Genomic DNA, 15306 nt, shown 5'->3' on the forward strand with positions numbered 1-15306 from the left:
ATGGTATAGTTTGGGTGAATTGGCAATGCTAAATTGTCCAGAGTGTACAGGCTATGTGGGTTAGACATGGGAAATACAGGGTTACAGGGATAGGGTATGGGGTGCATCAGGGAGGCATGCTGTTCAGAGGGTTGGTATGGGCTGAATGGCCTGCTTCCATACTGAAGATGTTATGGTGGTATTGAACCCCTTTGCCAGAGCATCAAGATTACTAATCTGGTGTGAAAACCACTGTACTACCACTTCCCCATCTGAAATGTGGCATGTTGTGTTTTGTCTACTATTGTTGAAGGAAAATTCTTGGCTAACATTGACAAGTCTCAAATATTGTCCATCCTAGCTTTCACTGAAGACAGTAAGTGTCAGCAATGTAGCATGGGACTGGAATCACATGGCATGGACTACCAAGTTCCGCTTTCTGTATGTTGCTAGTGATCATTTGAGTTTTTACGATATCCCAGCTGAGTTATTATCATTTGTCTGCTGCCAACCTAGAAATGACCAGATTTACTGAGTTCAGTTTTAAACTTTCCTTTGTGACAGTCTGTATTCCCATCCTCTGGGTTTGTCGCTAAGTACCACAAAGACTATTTTACTGTGCCTTTATTATACGTGTATGCACGACATGGATTCCAAGGAACAACTTATGCAAGTAACTAAATGCTTGATAGGTGAATGAATATTTTACTGCATATCTTTACATTTCTAGCTAATTTGTTAACATTTTGGTGTGAACATTGTGATCATGAAGGCGCTGGAAGTTGAACGGTCAGTTACATTTCTTTGCATTTCAGCATCAGATATAGAGTAATGTGACAAGAACTAACACAAATATGGACTAACTGTTCCTCTATCTCATCACAACAATGTGCCTTAGCCCCAGTCCTAAAGAACTTTATCTCTGTAATAGTGCAACTTCTAAAACTACCAGCTGCATGCCAAATGGATAGAGTTATAGACAGCATTTTCTGCTTTCCAACCAATCCAACCAGAAACAGCTCTAAAACTACTCCATACCCCTTTCCTACAGAACTTTGTAAGCAGGCAGAGTGGACAATGACATTCATGAGCTTGGAGTGGATTCAAAATCTGTTGTCAGAAATTAAATGTATATGTGCCGGCCTAGTATATCACACCAGCTTTTATCTACTGAGCTATATTTAACAGGTGGTTAAATAAATCAATATGACTTTTTCCTACAGCTGTACTATGTGGGAGATATCTGGGTTTATACCTTGGTGGACCTTGTGTGCTCCAAGTCATTACTTACATACATAGACTTAGTTCAACTGGTCTTGAATGAGACAACTAGCAACAAGACTTAGGCTTCAATCTTTGTCACTTTTACTCCTGCCCAGGTGGTGTCTCACTCTTGAAAGTCCTCCTTAAATGTACTTCACCAGATCTTATTTGGCTGACGCCACCTTCTCTTCCCATCTGGTGGTGTCCATTCCACTATCACTCTGGCACTGCATATGCACGGGAGGCGAAATATGTGTCCTGTTAGTCTCAATCAATTACTAACTGAATGCTATTCTCAATTCCAGTCAAAATTGTGTGTAGTACAGGGAACCTTAAAGCGGGGACTGGAGAGTAGAGGCAGAAATGTCATTCAATCCATAACCCAGAGATAACTATCACATTCCTTTCAATTTTAATTTTAGTTGTCAAATATTCTACTGTTTATAATTTTCTTTAAGGAAAGACTTCCCTTTATACTTTGAATCATTTTTGAGTAATGTTGAATTAAAATTATGTCAAGTAGCAGCATAAAACAAACAATCATCTGGCCTTTCAGTCAGTTTGGATGTACCCACATTGCAACAATAAGTCTTCTTCAAAAGTACATAATAGGGTGTAAAGTGTTTTGGGAATCCTGAGGTGTTATATAAATGCAGGTGTTTTCAAAACAGAGAAGGGAATCCTTCCAGTATTGTTACCAACATTATTTTTTTCTCAACAGTTAAACTTATCAAATTAGATTAGGCCAAAATCTCTGATCTTGAATTTTGTAGGACGTTGCTGCATGAAAATTGGTGACAATGACAAATGACAGCAATGACTATACTTCAAACATTTTCACTTTTAGCTGTAAAACACTTTGGCCCACTTTTGCTGTAAAACAGCTGGCTTAACATTAAAGTAATTTTCCTCTGTTGTTTCATGTGTGATGAGACCTGGGCCCAGTTGAAATGAAGTGGCAGTGTTTGTGGCTTTTATGTGGCCTCTGCAAAAAGAAAAGGTCAATAAGAATAATTTCTTCTTGAGGTGCTTTGGCCAAAAGCAGGTCTGACTCACAGTATCATGATCTCCACCATAGGTAGGACAAAGAAGTAGGGCAGAATATTCAACACAGCTGGAATGGAAATTGAACCCTGTACAGCTGGTACAAATGTGGACTCCCCACTGGCCAATCGTGCCAGCTGGCCTCCCTAAGGAGCTCTGTCCCTGGCATTACCATGAGGTATCCTCATTGTCCACATTGTGTTGTCCCTTTATTCAGATTGTTCAGGTCTACTGCCTCCTGGAAGGCTCGTCCTATCACTGGACCATCAATGTGTTGGGGGTGATTGGACAGCTGGAAGATACTGTGCTCCCAATGCCTACAGACACCGCAGAATCAGGAAGTTGCAGCAAAGATGAGCCAGGACCCCGTCAGTCGACCCAGAGCCAGCGTCTGAGGAGGTATGGGACCAGTGCAGCATGACCGTCTCCAGCTGGGAGGCGGCAGACATGGAAGGGAGAGCGCTGTTGGCAGCAGAAAAGGAGCACATTGCCAAGATCCCGGGGACGATGTCAGATGGCAACAGCTGGAGGAGCAGGGAGGGTGAAGGCTATGGGGAGGGAAAGATGAACTTTTGAAGCTGTTTCGGTTTTAGTAATATCAATTTAATAGCAGTTTATTCAGTAATTTATCATTCATATAATTTATTCTGTAGTCCAAGATGGCACTGGAACATGGCGACATTATACACTTTTCACTGTACCCAGGTACAAGTGACAATATTAAATAAAATTAAATCTAAATCTTTAGTTATTGTGGCAATAGACACCTTACACCTATGTCGTAGCTTGGACCCATGGACAGTGATGCTAGTGTTTCCAATTTCTTTCCATCATATGGCTGAACAGGAATTACTCCCATTCTCATTATCTCCCAGTGGTGTATAGTGGATGGATGTAGAGGTTATTACTCACTCAACTTGTTTAGCCACTTTATGAACATATTTTCCTTGGCCATCAAATCCTGAATAGGGACTTACCAGACTCAACAGCAGGAATATGCCCATTGAGCCACAAAATTTCCCAAAAACAATCAATAACTTTAAAGAGCTGAATTACATACAGCAAACTTAGTCTTAACCAGCACTTTATGAACTGGCATTCTCGATAAATCAGCAAAAATTATATACCTCAAATACTGCAAAGTTTACTGTATTATTCAAACTAATTATTATAGCTTTTTAAAATTTATTTAACGCAACGTAAATATATTTGTTGTTCAATCAAATGGTCACATAAAATATCAACTGTTGTTTCAATTTCAAAGCAACTTCTCTTCAAATACCCCAATCTATGTGTAGTCAGTTGAGTGTGAGTGAGAAACCTATCTGCCTGTAGGTTTTGTTCAAGGCAAAGTTGAATTATTATTTCAGTGATGTATGCTGTAACTAAAGTATAACAGTGATGTGTATGCCCCCTGCATTATGTTTCTAATACTGTGTGTGTTTTACACTGATAGTGTGGATTTCTTGATCATCCAGATATTTGATTTACCAGCACACTCCAGGTCCCATAGGTGTCAGTTAATAGAAGGTTTGCTGTATTTCAGGTTTATAAAACATTTTCAACAATTTACAGTTGAACAACAGGAACGGCAATATGAATTCCTATAACTCTCTCCTTTTCTGAGGAAGGGTGCTTTTGCTCTCAAGTGAGAGCAACAAAGGTTTACCAGGCTGATTCTGGGGATGGCGGGTCTGACGTATGAGGAGAGATTGGCTAGGTTAGGATTGTTTTCACTGGAGTTCATATGAATGAGGGGGGATCTCATAGAGACTTATAAAATTCTAACAGGACTGGACAGTATAGATGCAGGGAGGATGTTCCCGATGATGGGTGTGTCCAGAACCAGGGGTCACAGTATGACGATTCGGGGTAGACCATTTAGAACGGAGATGAGGAGACATTTCTTCACCCAACGAGTGGTGAGTCTGTGGAATTCATTACCACAGGAAGTAGTTGATGCCAAAACATTGAATGTATTCAAGAGGTGGCTAGATATAGCACTTGGGGAGAATGGGATCAAAGGTTATGGGGAGAAAGCAGGATTACGCTATTGAGTTAGACGATCAGCCATGATCATGATGAATGGTGAAACAGGCTCGAAGGGCCGAATGGCCTCCTCCTGCTTCTATCTTTTAGGTTTCTATGTTTCTTCACCTGCAGGAAAATGACACTTGGACAACAAACGGATCTGGAAAATTGAGTGGTTTGTATGGGACATCCACAGATATGACTGAAGAGATTGTTTTCAAGGGTTTTAATTTTAATAAAGGGAGATAACATAGTGAAGGGAACTGAACTGAAAGTTCCATGTAATAGGACTGCAGTGTACAAACAGGATTAGCCATTCAGCCCCTCAAAATTGTCCTGCCATTCTGCCAATGAGATCATGGCTATATATTAACTGTATGTTAACTCCAACTACTCAGCTTAGCTCTAGTGGGGAGAAATACTATCATTCTCAGATTTGAAGTTATTAATTGAATTAGCATCTACAGCATTTTTTGTGACAGTGTCCCATTTCTACCCTTCACACAAACAATCTAACCTTGAAGTGCATTGCAATGGGCAAAATTGTTGCAGGGTCTGCATTTATCTGTATTCCTGCTTGCGTCCCAGGGATCCACAAGAGGACAGCTTCTTTGGGATTCGACATGATTCAGGAATATTTTTGTCATACACAGGAGACTGGTGGAGCAGCACAGGAAGGAAAATGGAGTGAACCGGAGGTGAATAATGGCAGTAGAGCTTCTCACTAAAAGCCTATGATTCAAGGCCGAGATTGCACAGCAGCTAAACCCAACAGGAACCAAATTTGAAAAGGCTGATAAAATTCACAAGAGAATAATACAGAGGGCATATTGATGGGTATTGAGTAAATTGCTTTTTATAGAAGTGTTGGAGCAGGCCATTCGGCCCATTGAGTCCACACCAACCCTCCAAACAGCATCCCACCCAGTCCCAGCCCATCCATCTAGCCTGCACATCCCTGGACACTATGGGCAATTTAGCTTGACAATCCACCTAATGTGCACATCTTTGGACTGTGGGATTAAACCAGAGCACCTGGAGGAAACCCACGCAGGCACAGGGAGAATGTACAAATTCCACATAGACAGCCGCCTGAGGCTGGAGTTGAACCTGGATTCCTGGTGCTGTGAGGCAGCAGTGCTAACCACTGAGCCACTGTGCTGCCCCAATTTCTCCACTTCAAACCTGCATTAAGGAAACGTTAGGGTACTAGATTCCTTCGTAAAAAATATTTTTCAACTTGGAGCAGAATATTTTAAAGGTATGGCAAGGGAGATCTAACCCACATATTGCATGACCTATAGTATATGGGAACTCTTAGACACACCTAGCAGTCTGGATGACCACATCTGGAGGACGTACCACCAGGCTGATCAGCCTGATTTCAGAGCCGGAGTGTCAATTAGAGACACAGCAGTGCATCCTGGAGATCGAGAGTTACATTGATAGCACATGTTTAGATGGGGTCAACGTGCAGCTTATGGAAGTGTAGTCAGAGAAGGAATGGGTAACCATCACTCAGAAGAAGGGAGGAAAGTGTTGAGACCATCCCAGTTTTCCCTTCTGCTTCTCCTTTTTGGTTTGGAACTGCAAGCTGAATTTGAGAATTGAACTGTAAACAGTAGCTTGTTCTAAAAAAAAACAACCTGATGTTTGCTTTTGGGAACTGGCCAGGAAAGATTATTGCATGTTAATTATTGCTCTAAGAACACTGCAGATGTTTCGACACGAGATGTGTTTCACTCAAGGACTGGCAGCCAGTTGGATGTTGCATTGGTCATTTGTGGGGAGGCTGACCAGCCAACCAAAGAGAAAGTTGAAAACGAAAGACGAAGCATTGATTGCACTGGCTTTGACAGGGTTTTGTGCCTGTAATACAATGCATCATTCAAGGAATTTCATGAAGGTTTGGTACTCATTGATGAAACACTTTTCGAACTGGGCAGTTACTATTCTTTCATTTCAATTCCTCTCTTAAATGTGTCTTTCAGTCTATATGTGTGAGTGTAGGATACAATTAAAGAAGATTGGTTTTAAAATCATAGACATTAATTAGATTACCTTGTTTTTTTAGCTTTGCTGTACTAAAGTTACAGTACTAATAATTGTCATTTTTTTTCTTTAAATTATTCTTAAAATTTTGTTAGGAACAATTGGACAACTTGCAGGGTCATCAAACATTTTAATTTCACTGCGTTGATAATCTAATGTTAGTGAGTCTGATTTAGTCTTGCTTTCTATCCCTGTGTCGAAACAAGGCAAAGAGTCAAGAAAGCCTCAGAGTGCATCTCACTCAAGAACACTTTTTCAGTATTAGAAAATGAGTGCCGGTTTCTCAGGGGAGAGCAACCCAGAGCCCAGGTGCAAAAGGGTGGAGGAGATAGAGACGAAAAGCAATCATCATAGGAGACTCAAGGTGTTTCTGCTGTCTTCATCTGCACACTGAGGAATCCCTCCATTGTATTGTGTGGCGCTGTAAATCTGCAAATGGGCTGGAGTCAGAACATATCTGGCACCTCACAATTGTGAAGATATTTTCGAAGGTATAGGGAAATGGTTCAGCTGTCAGGAGTCATGTCTCGGAGTTAGATATTTCTTGGCTCAAGTCAGGACGTGACCACTAAGTCTAGGCTGACACTACACTGCAGTACAGAAGAGGAGCAGCATTGTCTTTTGAATGGCTTAAACTCAGGCCCTACCTGCTATCTCAGCGATGTTGAAGAATCCAGAGTACTATCACCTTTCCACCTTGAACCCTGGAATCCAATCTACTTGGCTCCCTATCCCATCCCTAGCTGGCATTCTATCCAGCTAGGACCCGAACACTACTCATATGCCACTCTACCCTGGCCTCCTTCCCCATCCTTAGCTGGCATCGTTCCCAACTGGCATCCATTCTCCCCAGTCCATTTGGTACCCTACCACTACCAACCAGTCCCCATTCCCAGCACCTAAACATCACATTTACCTTGCTACTATGGACAGGGTCTGTGGGTGGTTTGTCTTCCCCTGACAGTTCTACACTACAAAAGAATTGTCAGAATGGAAGCACGGCTCCACATTTCGGAGGGAGCCCGGAGTAGAATCTCCATTCAGAAAAGCAGATCTCCCTTCTTTTACAAAAAAAAACAGAAGGCCAGAGTCGCATTTCGCATGAGATTACCAATCGTTGAAAATCCAGTCCATTATCCATTTGGCTGTACTATTTCTTTTCTGGGAGCTTCCTGTGTAACATTGGCAATTGCATTTTAGACAGTACAACAATAACTACATTTCAAAAGCACTTAATTGGGTGTAAAGTATCCCAAGGCCATGGAAAGTGTATATTTGTTGCTTTAATTTATTTTTGTTGAGATTTTCACTCTTGACGTCAAGAGTATCACACCTGCGTATCACAGCTGGCTACTGGTTTAAGTTGTCATCCTTTTATTTTTAATGTTATCAATGTTTGTACACAGTATTTCACAATACTGTCCATCACATGCTTCCTCCCCATTGCTGACATATGACGCTGGACAGGATCCACTCTTCACTTCGAACCTTAAAGCCAATCCAGTACCCTAAGCAGATGTCTTTCCCCATTTGCTGGCTACCACTTACTGACAGCGAAGTCCTAAGGTTGTCTTGGCTGATCTCACATGCACCAGAAGAAAATGTACACTGCAACTCAGCTACTGCAGTAACCACATCAAAAAATACAACCTGGCAGTGTGTGACTAAGTCACTTACTCCAGCATTGCATCCACTGAGGTTGAAGTCTATGCATGCCCCCTGCTGGCCTGCCTGCAGCCTCATGGGCTCTCCCCTCTGTCATGCCTGCTCACCATGCACCTGTTTGAAAGGTAGAGAAAACAAAGAAATGGAGGAGAGTCAGGGATGTAGCTACACAAAGACAATAGAGACATGTATGAGGGATCATACTTGATGACATAGCAATTCCATGCAGACTCCATTAGTAATGTAATAAAACTCTTCTGCATGGTGTGTGGCACTACACTTCTCTAAATCTCATATAATATTCATTGCAATGCTACTCTATAACACTCCTCAGTCACATTTACTAATGATCAAATTTAGTCTGCAACACCTGGTTTTGGGTCACTTTTCTTATGTGATGCATTCCAGATGACTGCTTGCGAGATCTCCCACATTGCTCAGCACTGCAGAAGAACACAGTGAAATACACTAAGTCAAATCATGTACAATAGTCGTAAAGAGGAAAGAATCAACATTTCAAATTTGATTCTTCAGTCAGAATAATTGGCATTTCTTAATGCTTACTCTGTTTTATTTCAGACTGGGATGTGTGTTTTACATCTCTGTCCTTTTAAGTATTACACACTTACATCAAACAAAGGGTCTTTTTTTTTATTCACTGTTACAATGACAGGTTAGAATTCCAAAATACTATGGGTGTTTTTAGCCATTAATTCCAACAGGATTTTGTAAAAGAAGCCTGATACAGCCAAAATGGCTGTGGATGCAAATTAAGTGGCTGCCGAGAGAGAAAGACTGATTGGTTGCAATACCTAAAGCTATCCAAAAATACTTTTAACTGGGCTGTGACCTCCTGTGCCAACAAAGATAATGAAGGGCTGACGACCTCCTGCTCAACAGCAAGCCACCGCCTGACTATGTCCTAAACTGCAGACACATTTTGTGCACAAGGACAGGGATTAAAAAGTCAGTTTCAACTCCACTAGATTGGACAGTGGGACTGCAGAGCTTAAATCTGATCTTTTGGTTGTGGGATCCTTAGCTCCATCTATTGCAAGTCGTGTCCACTGTTTGGTACACAGTCGACCAAGCTTCACCAGATTGAGGCCTCATTTTTAGTGCTGCCTCTGGCATGCCCTCTGTACTGTTCAGTGAACGAGGGTTGATTTCCCAATGTGTTGATTATTCTGCCAATCAAAGAAAACTAGGGTTCTGATTTGCAGCCTGGTCATTGCATTCATTTCAAGAAGCTGTAAGGATTAAACTATACAATCACTACAGTCGTGGGCAGTACTCTTTATCTATTTGAGTGTGGTGTCGTTCAGTTTCCATTAATGCTTCAGGACGCAAATGTAACCGGTTTTCCTTGCTGCCTGAAGGTTGTTCCAAGTATTGTCTTGATGGCATTACGCTGCATGGGAACTTTATCATTGAGATTACAGTACTTCAGCAGTGGTATTGTAATCTCTGGTTGTTTCATTCTAGCAAAAGCTGCTTTCTGCTCTGTTCCAATACCACTGCACGTCTTTAGCAGTGAGTTTGAATGGCAGTTCACACTAATTCATGACTCACTTGTGTAGTATATTGGAAACCAAAGTCCCCCTATTCTCGGAGTCATCGCACATGTGAAAATATTTAGTCCAACTATCTAAAGTCTCCCAATTACCTGACTGATCAACTCAGGTTAAAAGAAAAAGCTCATCAGGTTACTATACTGAACAAGAAAATAACATTATGAATGAGGTGTCTTTAAGCAATGGCAATTAGCAATATGAATTGCTAACTTATAACTCTCCATAACTTAAACTCCACCCCTTCTAAAATTCCCCTTTTCACAAAGAAAACCATACCATATGAAATTCACATTGTGCTTCACTAAACATGACTTTTAGAACTTGGTTTAAAGGTCTACAATTTAAAAGGAATGGAAATAAGACACGGTCTTAACACTGATGACAAATAGAAGAATGAGATATATTAGAAGAGATCGGAAGAACTTTGTTACATAGGTCACGAATCCAACAAACTACTGTAAGACTTTCACATTTGTTCGTTGCTGCTTCTCTGCTACAGTTCTCACCTGTCGGAATCCAGGTCAGATTCATTTTTTGTCAGTTTTTGACCTACGTACTTGACTTCAGGCATTTTAATTATACCTTTGTTTTTGTTCAGTTTCAAATTGTTACCAGGGACTGCTATGTCTTCTATAATTAAAAATTAGCAGCTAAACCACAACAGCTTCCAGTCTGTGAAGATCATCGACTTTCTTCTGCTGTTTGCATTGATATTCTTTTGGAACAGCGAAATGCCAAAAGCATTTGAAACCACCAGTATTCCCACAATGGCAGCCAGAAAGTAGTTAGAAAACTGCTGATTTCATTCAGCTTAACTTGCCAGTGACCATTCTAACAAGTGCAGTGTAGACGATTGCCTTGGCAAGTTGAGCCAAAATTTCTTCAATGGTTGGCAAGGGGAGTGAGGTCTCTTCAAAGCTTTACTGAAGTCTTTTGGAAATGTGCATACTCTCAGCTTTCTAGGTTCATTCACTTATAACATTCTGATAATCCAGTCTAAAGGAATTGTCACTTGTTTGATTACTACCCTCTTTTCCAGTTCTTCTATTTTGTCTTTCAGACTGGAGTTGGTGGTAGCTGGGAACTTTCCTCAGCAGACGCTGTATTGCTCTCACATTCTTGTCCGCTTTCATAAGAACTAGGAGCAGGAGTAGGCCATCCAGCCCCTCGAGCCTGCCCCGCCATTTAATAAGATCACAGCTGATCTTTTTGAGACTCACCTCCACTTACTAACCCACACACCATAACCCTTAATTCCTTTACAGTTCAAAAATTTATCTAGTCTTGCCTTAAACACATTCAGCGAGGTAGCTTCAACCGCTTCACTGGGCAGGGAATTCCACAGATTCACAACCCTTTGGGTGAAGAAGTTCCTCCTGACCTCTGTCCTACATCTGCTTCCCTTTATTTTGAGGCTATGCCCCCAGTCCTAGTTTCACTTGCTAATGGAAACAACCTCCCTGCCTCCACCTTATCTATTCCCTTCATAATCTTATATGTTTCTATAAGATCTCCCCTCATTCTTCTGAATTCCAATGAGTACAATCACAGCCTACTCAGTTTCTCCTCATAATCCAACCATCTCAACTCTGGAATCAACCAAGTGAATCTCCTCTGTACCCCCTCCAGTGCTAGTATATCCCTTCTCAAGTAAGGAGACCAAAACTGCACACAGTACTCCAGGTGTGGCCTCATCAGGACCCTATACAGCTGCAGCATAGCCTCCCTGTTTTTAAACTCCATCCTTCTAGCAATGAGAAACAAAATTCCATTTGCCTTTTTAATTACCTGTTGCACCTGCAATCCTACTTTTAGCAATTCATGCACAAGAACACCCAAGTCCCTCTGCATAGCAGCGTGCTACAATTTTTTACCATTTAAAACATAGTCCATTTTGCTGTTATTTCGACCTCACACTTATCAACATTGTACTCCATCTGCCAGACCTTTGCCCACTCAAGACTATCTATATCCCTCTGTAGACTTTCAGTGTCTTCTGCACACTTTGCTCTACCACTCATCTTAGTGTCATCTGCAAATTTTGACACACCACACTTAGTCCCCAACTCCAAATCATCTCTGTAAATTGTAAACAATTGCGGTTCCATCACTGATCCCTGAGGCACACCACTAGCCATTTACCCCTACACTTTGCTTTTTAGTAGTCAACCAATCCTCTATCCATGCCAATACATTACCTGTAATAACGTGTAACTTTATCTTATGTAGCAGCCTTTGGTGTGGCACCTTGTCAAATGCCTTCTGGAAATCCAGATAGACTACATCAACAGGTTCCCCATTGTCCACCATGCAAGTAATCTCCTCAAAGAATGCCACCAAATTAGTTAAACATGACCTACCCTTCATGAACCCATGCTGGGTGTTCCCAATGGGAGAATTTATATCCAGATGTCTTGCTATTTCTTCCTTAATGATAGATTCAAGCATCTTCCCCACTATCGAAGTTAAGCTAACTGGCCTATAGTTACCTGCTTTTTGTCTACTTCCTTTTTTCAAACAGTGGTGTCACATTGGCTGTTTTCCAATCTGCGGGAACCACCCCAGAGTCCAGTGAATTTTGGTGCATAATTACTAATGCATTTGCTATTTCCCCCATCACCTCTTTTAGTACCCTGGGATACATTTCATCAGGGCCAGGAGACTTGTCTACCTTTTGCCCCATTAGCTTGCCCAGCAATGCCTCCTTAGTGATAATGATAGTTTCTAGGTCCTCACCTGCTTTCAGACAATATTTGCCAAGAAGTATTCTAAGAGCTGTAAAGACATCTTTGTAATCTTCTAGAATCTGTTCAGCAGTCAATAGTTTAGCTGTCTGTGAAATGTTGCAAATCTCTTCAAGTACATTTAGGATTATTAGTCCAAGGTTTAGAAATGCCTGAGCTGAAATGAGTGGAATTTGTTTAATGTTTGTCATCTAAAATTTCAGACCTTCACTTTTCCCATTGTATCAGGTTCTCAGCTTCATTTACCCTCTTGGGATATGTATAGTTCCATCATATATCCTTAATCTTATCTTCAAAGGCTTCATTTTTGGATCATTGTCTTAGGTGACTTCACACAGATTTGTGAAGCTGTTGATGTTGACAAAGAACCACGCATTTCATGTTGACTTGATGCTCTCTTTCTGCAGTCATCACTCTAACAGTTGCAATCTATTTATCACCTCAAGACCTGACAATATCAACCTGTTATATAGTGCAGTGTAATTTGTAATAATCATAAGATGATATTTCTCCAGAGCCATCCTTAGAGGCTTTTGCTTCTTGCTAACTAAACATGTGTCTGCCAAGTAATAGTTTCTTGCAGTTAGAGTACTGCTGTCCAGGTTGGACATGCTTCTACTTACATGACATCCTCTGCAAATATTTATATCCTGCCCTTGATCTTTCTGTCAGCTTTACTGCAAATATTTCTTCCATTTTCCTAACCTGTTGCTTTCATTTGCCGTAAAATGCTTTTCAGAGTATTGCAAAACTTTGCCCGTTTTCCATTAATATAATCAGGCATATGATGGACAATTTCAGAGCTTCTGCACGTGTCAATAGTTGTCCAGATATTAAACTTCTGTCTCAGCAGACGTGCTCTTACTGCAGAATTTCTAACACGCAAGACAATGCTCCCTCTGAAAAGATCATCTTTCAGTTGTCTTAATTTAGCCAATCCAGCTAGATGTATCAGAATGGTCAGATAACGATCAATAATCACCCTCTCCCCTTAAGATGTGATGTTGAGTAAATATGACACATAACATTCGATACAAGGCAGCATCTGCTGACACCCACAACCACGCATGCATGCTAATCCTGAAATGTGCATGCATACAATTCTAGACACTACATCATTACGTAGAATCTACACACGGCATCATACACAAATGCAGCATTTAGCATTTGCATTGAAGCATGCACATGCTTTTGAAACAGGATGAAGCACTGGGGAGTGAGAATGTCAGATTGGAGGGACTCAGGAAGAGGGCAACCAGGGAAGGGAAAGCAGCAAGGTGGGAATCAAGAAAGGGAGGAATCAGCAATGAGGATTCAGGGTGAGAGGGAATCTGAGAGGGAGTAAGATTTAGGGAGGAAGGAAAATCAGGGCAGAGCAATCAAAGAAGTGGGATGGGGGGGTGGAATCGGGGAACGGGGGATGATTGTCTCAAAAATTTGCTGGGCTCTTTCCTACAATGCAGAAATGGCCACGCATCAAGCAGGAGTTCATTGGCTGCAAAGCACTTATCTTGAAGTTGCTACAAAATGCAAACGTCTTTTTTTACAATGAAGAATGATTTAGTCCTGAGCATCAAGAATGAGAAAAAGGTAAACAACCTGAAACATTATTTCTCTTTCTGCTGCAGCTGCTGAATTTTCTGTGCTTTCACACATGAAACTAGCTGGAAAAACAAATCCTACGCCTCTCACACATGGTCGTTAAACGTGGAGCTGGAAAAGCACAGGTCAGACATCATCCGAGGGGCACAGAAGTCAACTTTTCGAACCGAAACCCTTCGCTAGGGCTGGGTAGGGGAACCCAGAAATAAAAAGAGAGAGGAGGGTGGGGGAGTGTAGGTGAGATGGAGATACGTAGATGCAGGTAGGGGGTTAGTGTGGTTGGTCAGTGGGAAGGATAGGTGAGTAGGAAGATGGACAGGTTGGGGGTGGAGAGATTTTGAAGCTGGTGATGCAGGTAAGGGGTTATTGTGGTTGGACAGTGCTCCCCTACCTGCATCCACCTATCTCCATCTCACCTACTCACTCCCCTCACTTTATTTATTTCTGGGCTCCCCTCCCCAGGCCTGACGAAGGGTTTCGGCTGGAAGCGTTAACTTCCCCGCCCCTCGGATGCTGCCTGACTGACCTGCTGTGTGTTTCCAGCTCCACATTCATCCACTCCAGCTTCCACCACCTGCCGTCCTGGCTGTCTCCAAGCCTCTCAGATGGGGTTGTCAAAGTCCTCACGTCGCAGGGCGATGACGTGTGCGGCAGTGGTCGCAGGGTGATGATGACTGAGGGCCGCGTGAGGCCTGCGTTCGGCGGCGGAGCTCGAGCAGCGGCGGTAGGGGCAGCATGGTGAAACCCGCGTATAGGGGCCGCGGGACCGTTAACCCGTCCAGATCGAGCACTAACCCCGGTAAGGGGAGAAGGGGAGGTGCCGGTGAGGGGTTGTAAGGGAGGGGGCGTGTTGGTGAGGGGTTGTAAGGGGGGGAGGGGGGCTGCCGGTGAGGGGTAGAGAAGAGATGGAGGTGGCAGCAAATGTTTGTGGATGTGGTGCAAATCCAATAGGCTGCTGTGCCCTTAACTGTCCAGCTTCATGTTTGCTGTTAGATGTGCATTCATTCCAGGCAAGTGGAGATTATTCCATCATGCCACTAACTTGACTTGTTGATGATGAACCAAGCTTTGAGCAGTTGAGTCACTTCCTGCAGGAACCCTAGTGTCTTATCTGCTGTCGTAGCCCATGCATGACTTGTGTAGTTCAGTTTCTGGTCAATGGTAACCCCGGGATGTTGATAACGGGAAATTCAGTGATGGTAGTGTCATTGAATGTCAAGGTACGATGGTTAGATTCTCTCTTATTGGTGATGTTCATTGCCCTCCTATTTGTGTGATGTGAATGTGACTTGCAGCATAACAGCCCAAACCTGAATATTGTCCCAGGCCTTGCTGTATTTGGACATGGACTG

General features: G+C 42.2%; 1 protein-coding gene and 1 long non-coding RNA gene across 3 annotated transcripts in view; one reads left to right on the forward strand and one right to left on the reverse strand.

Annotated features, from left to right (window-relative positions):
* Positions 1–7726: 7726 nt before the first annotated feature.
* Positions 7727–14582, reverse strand: LOC125486263. The gene is made up of 2 exons (XR_007264932.1): positions 13952–14582; positions 7727–8148 (listed from the first exon to the last, which is right to left on the reverse strand). It is a non-coding gene; the product is annotated as an uncharacterized LOC125486263 (long non-coding RNA).
* Positions 14583–14608: 26 nt separating this feature from the next.
* Positions 14609–15306, forward strand: part of gnl2 (guanine nucleotide binding protein-like 2 (nucleolar)) — a 54131-nt gene continuing 53433 nt past the window's right edge. Inside the window, exon 1 of one of the 2 annotated variants that reach the window (XM_048612983.1) lies at positions 14609–14753. In XM_048612983.1, coding sequence (XP_048468940.1) covers positions 14690–14753 — 64 coding nt within the window. In that variant the 5' untranslated portion in view covers positions 14609–14689. The remainder of the gene's footprint in view (positions 14754–15306) is intronic. The other variant, XM_048612982.1, reaches the window with a different exon arrangement.

Source organism: Rhincodon typus, chromosome 27 (assembly GCF_021869965.1).
Source record: "Rhincodon typus isolate 14 chromosome 27, sRhiTyp1.1, whole genome shotgun sequence".
NCBI lineage: Eukaryota > Metazoa > Chordata > Chondrichthyes > Orectolobiformes > Rhincodontidae > Rhincodon > Rhincodon typus.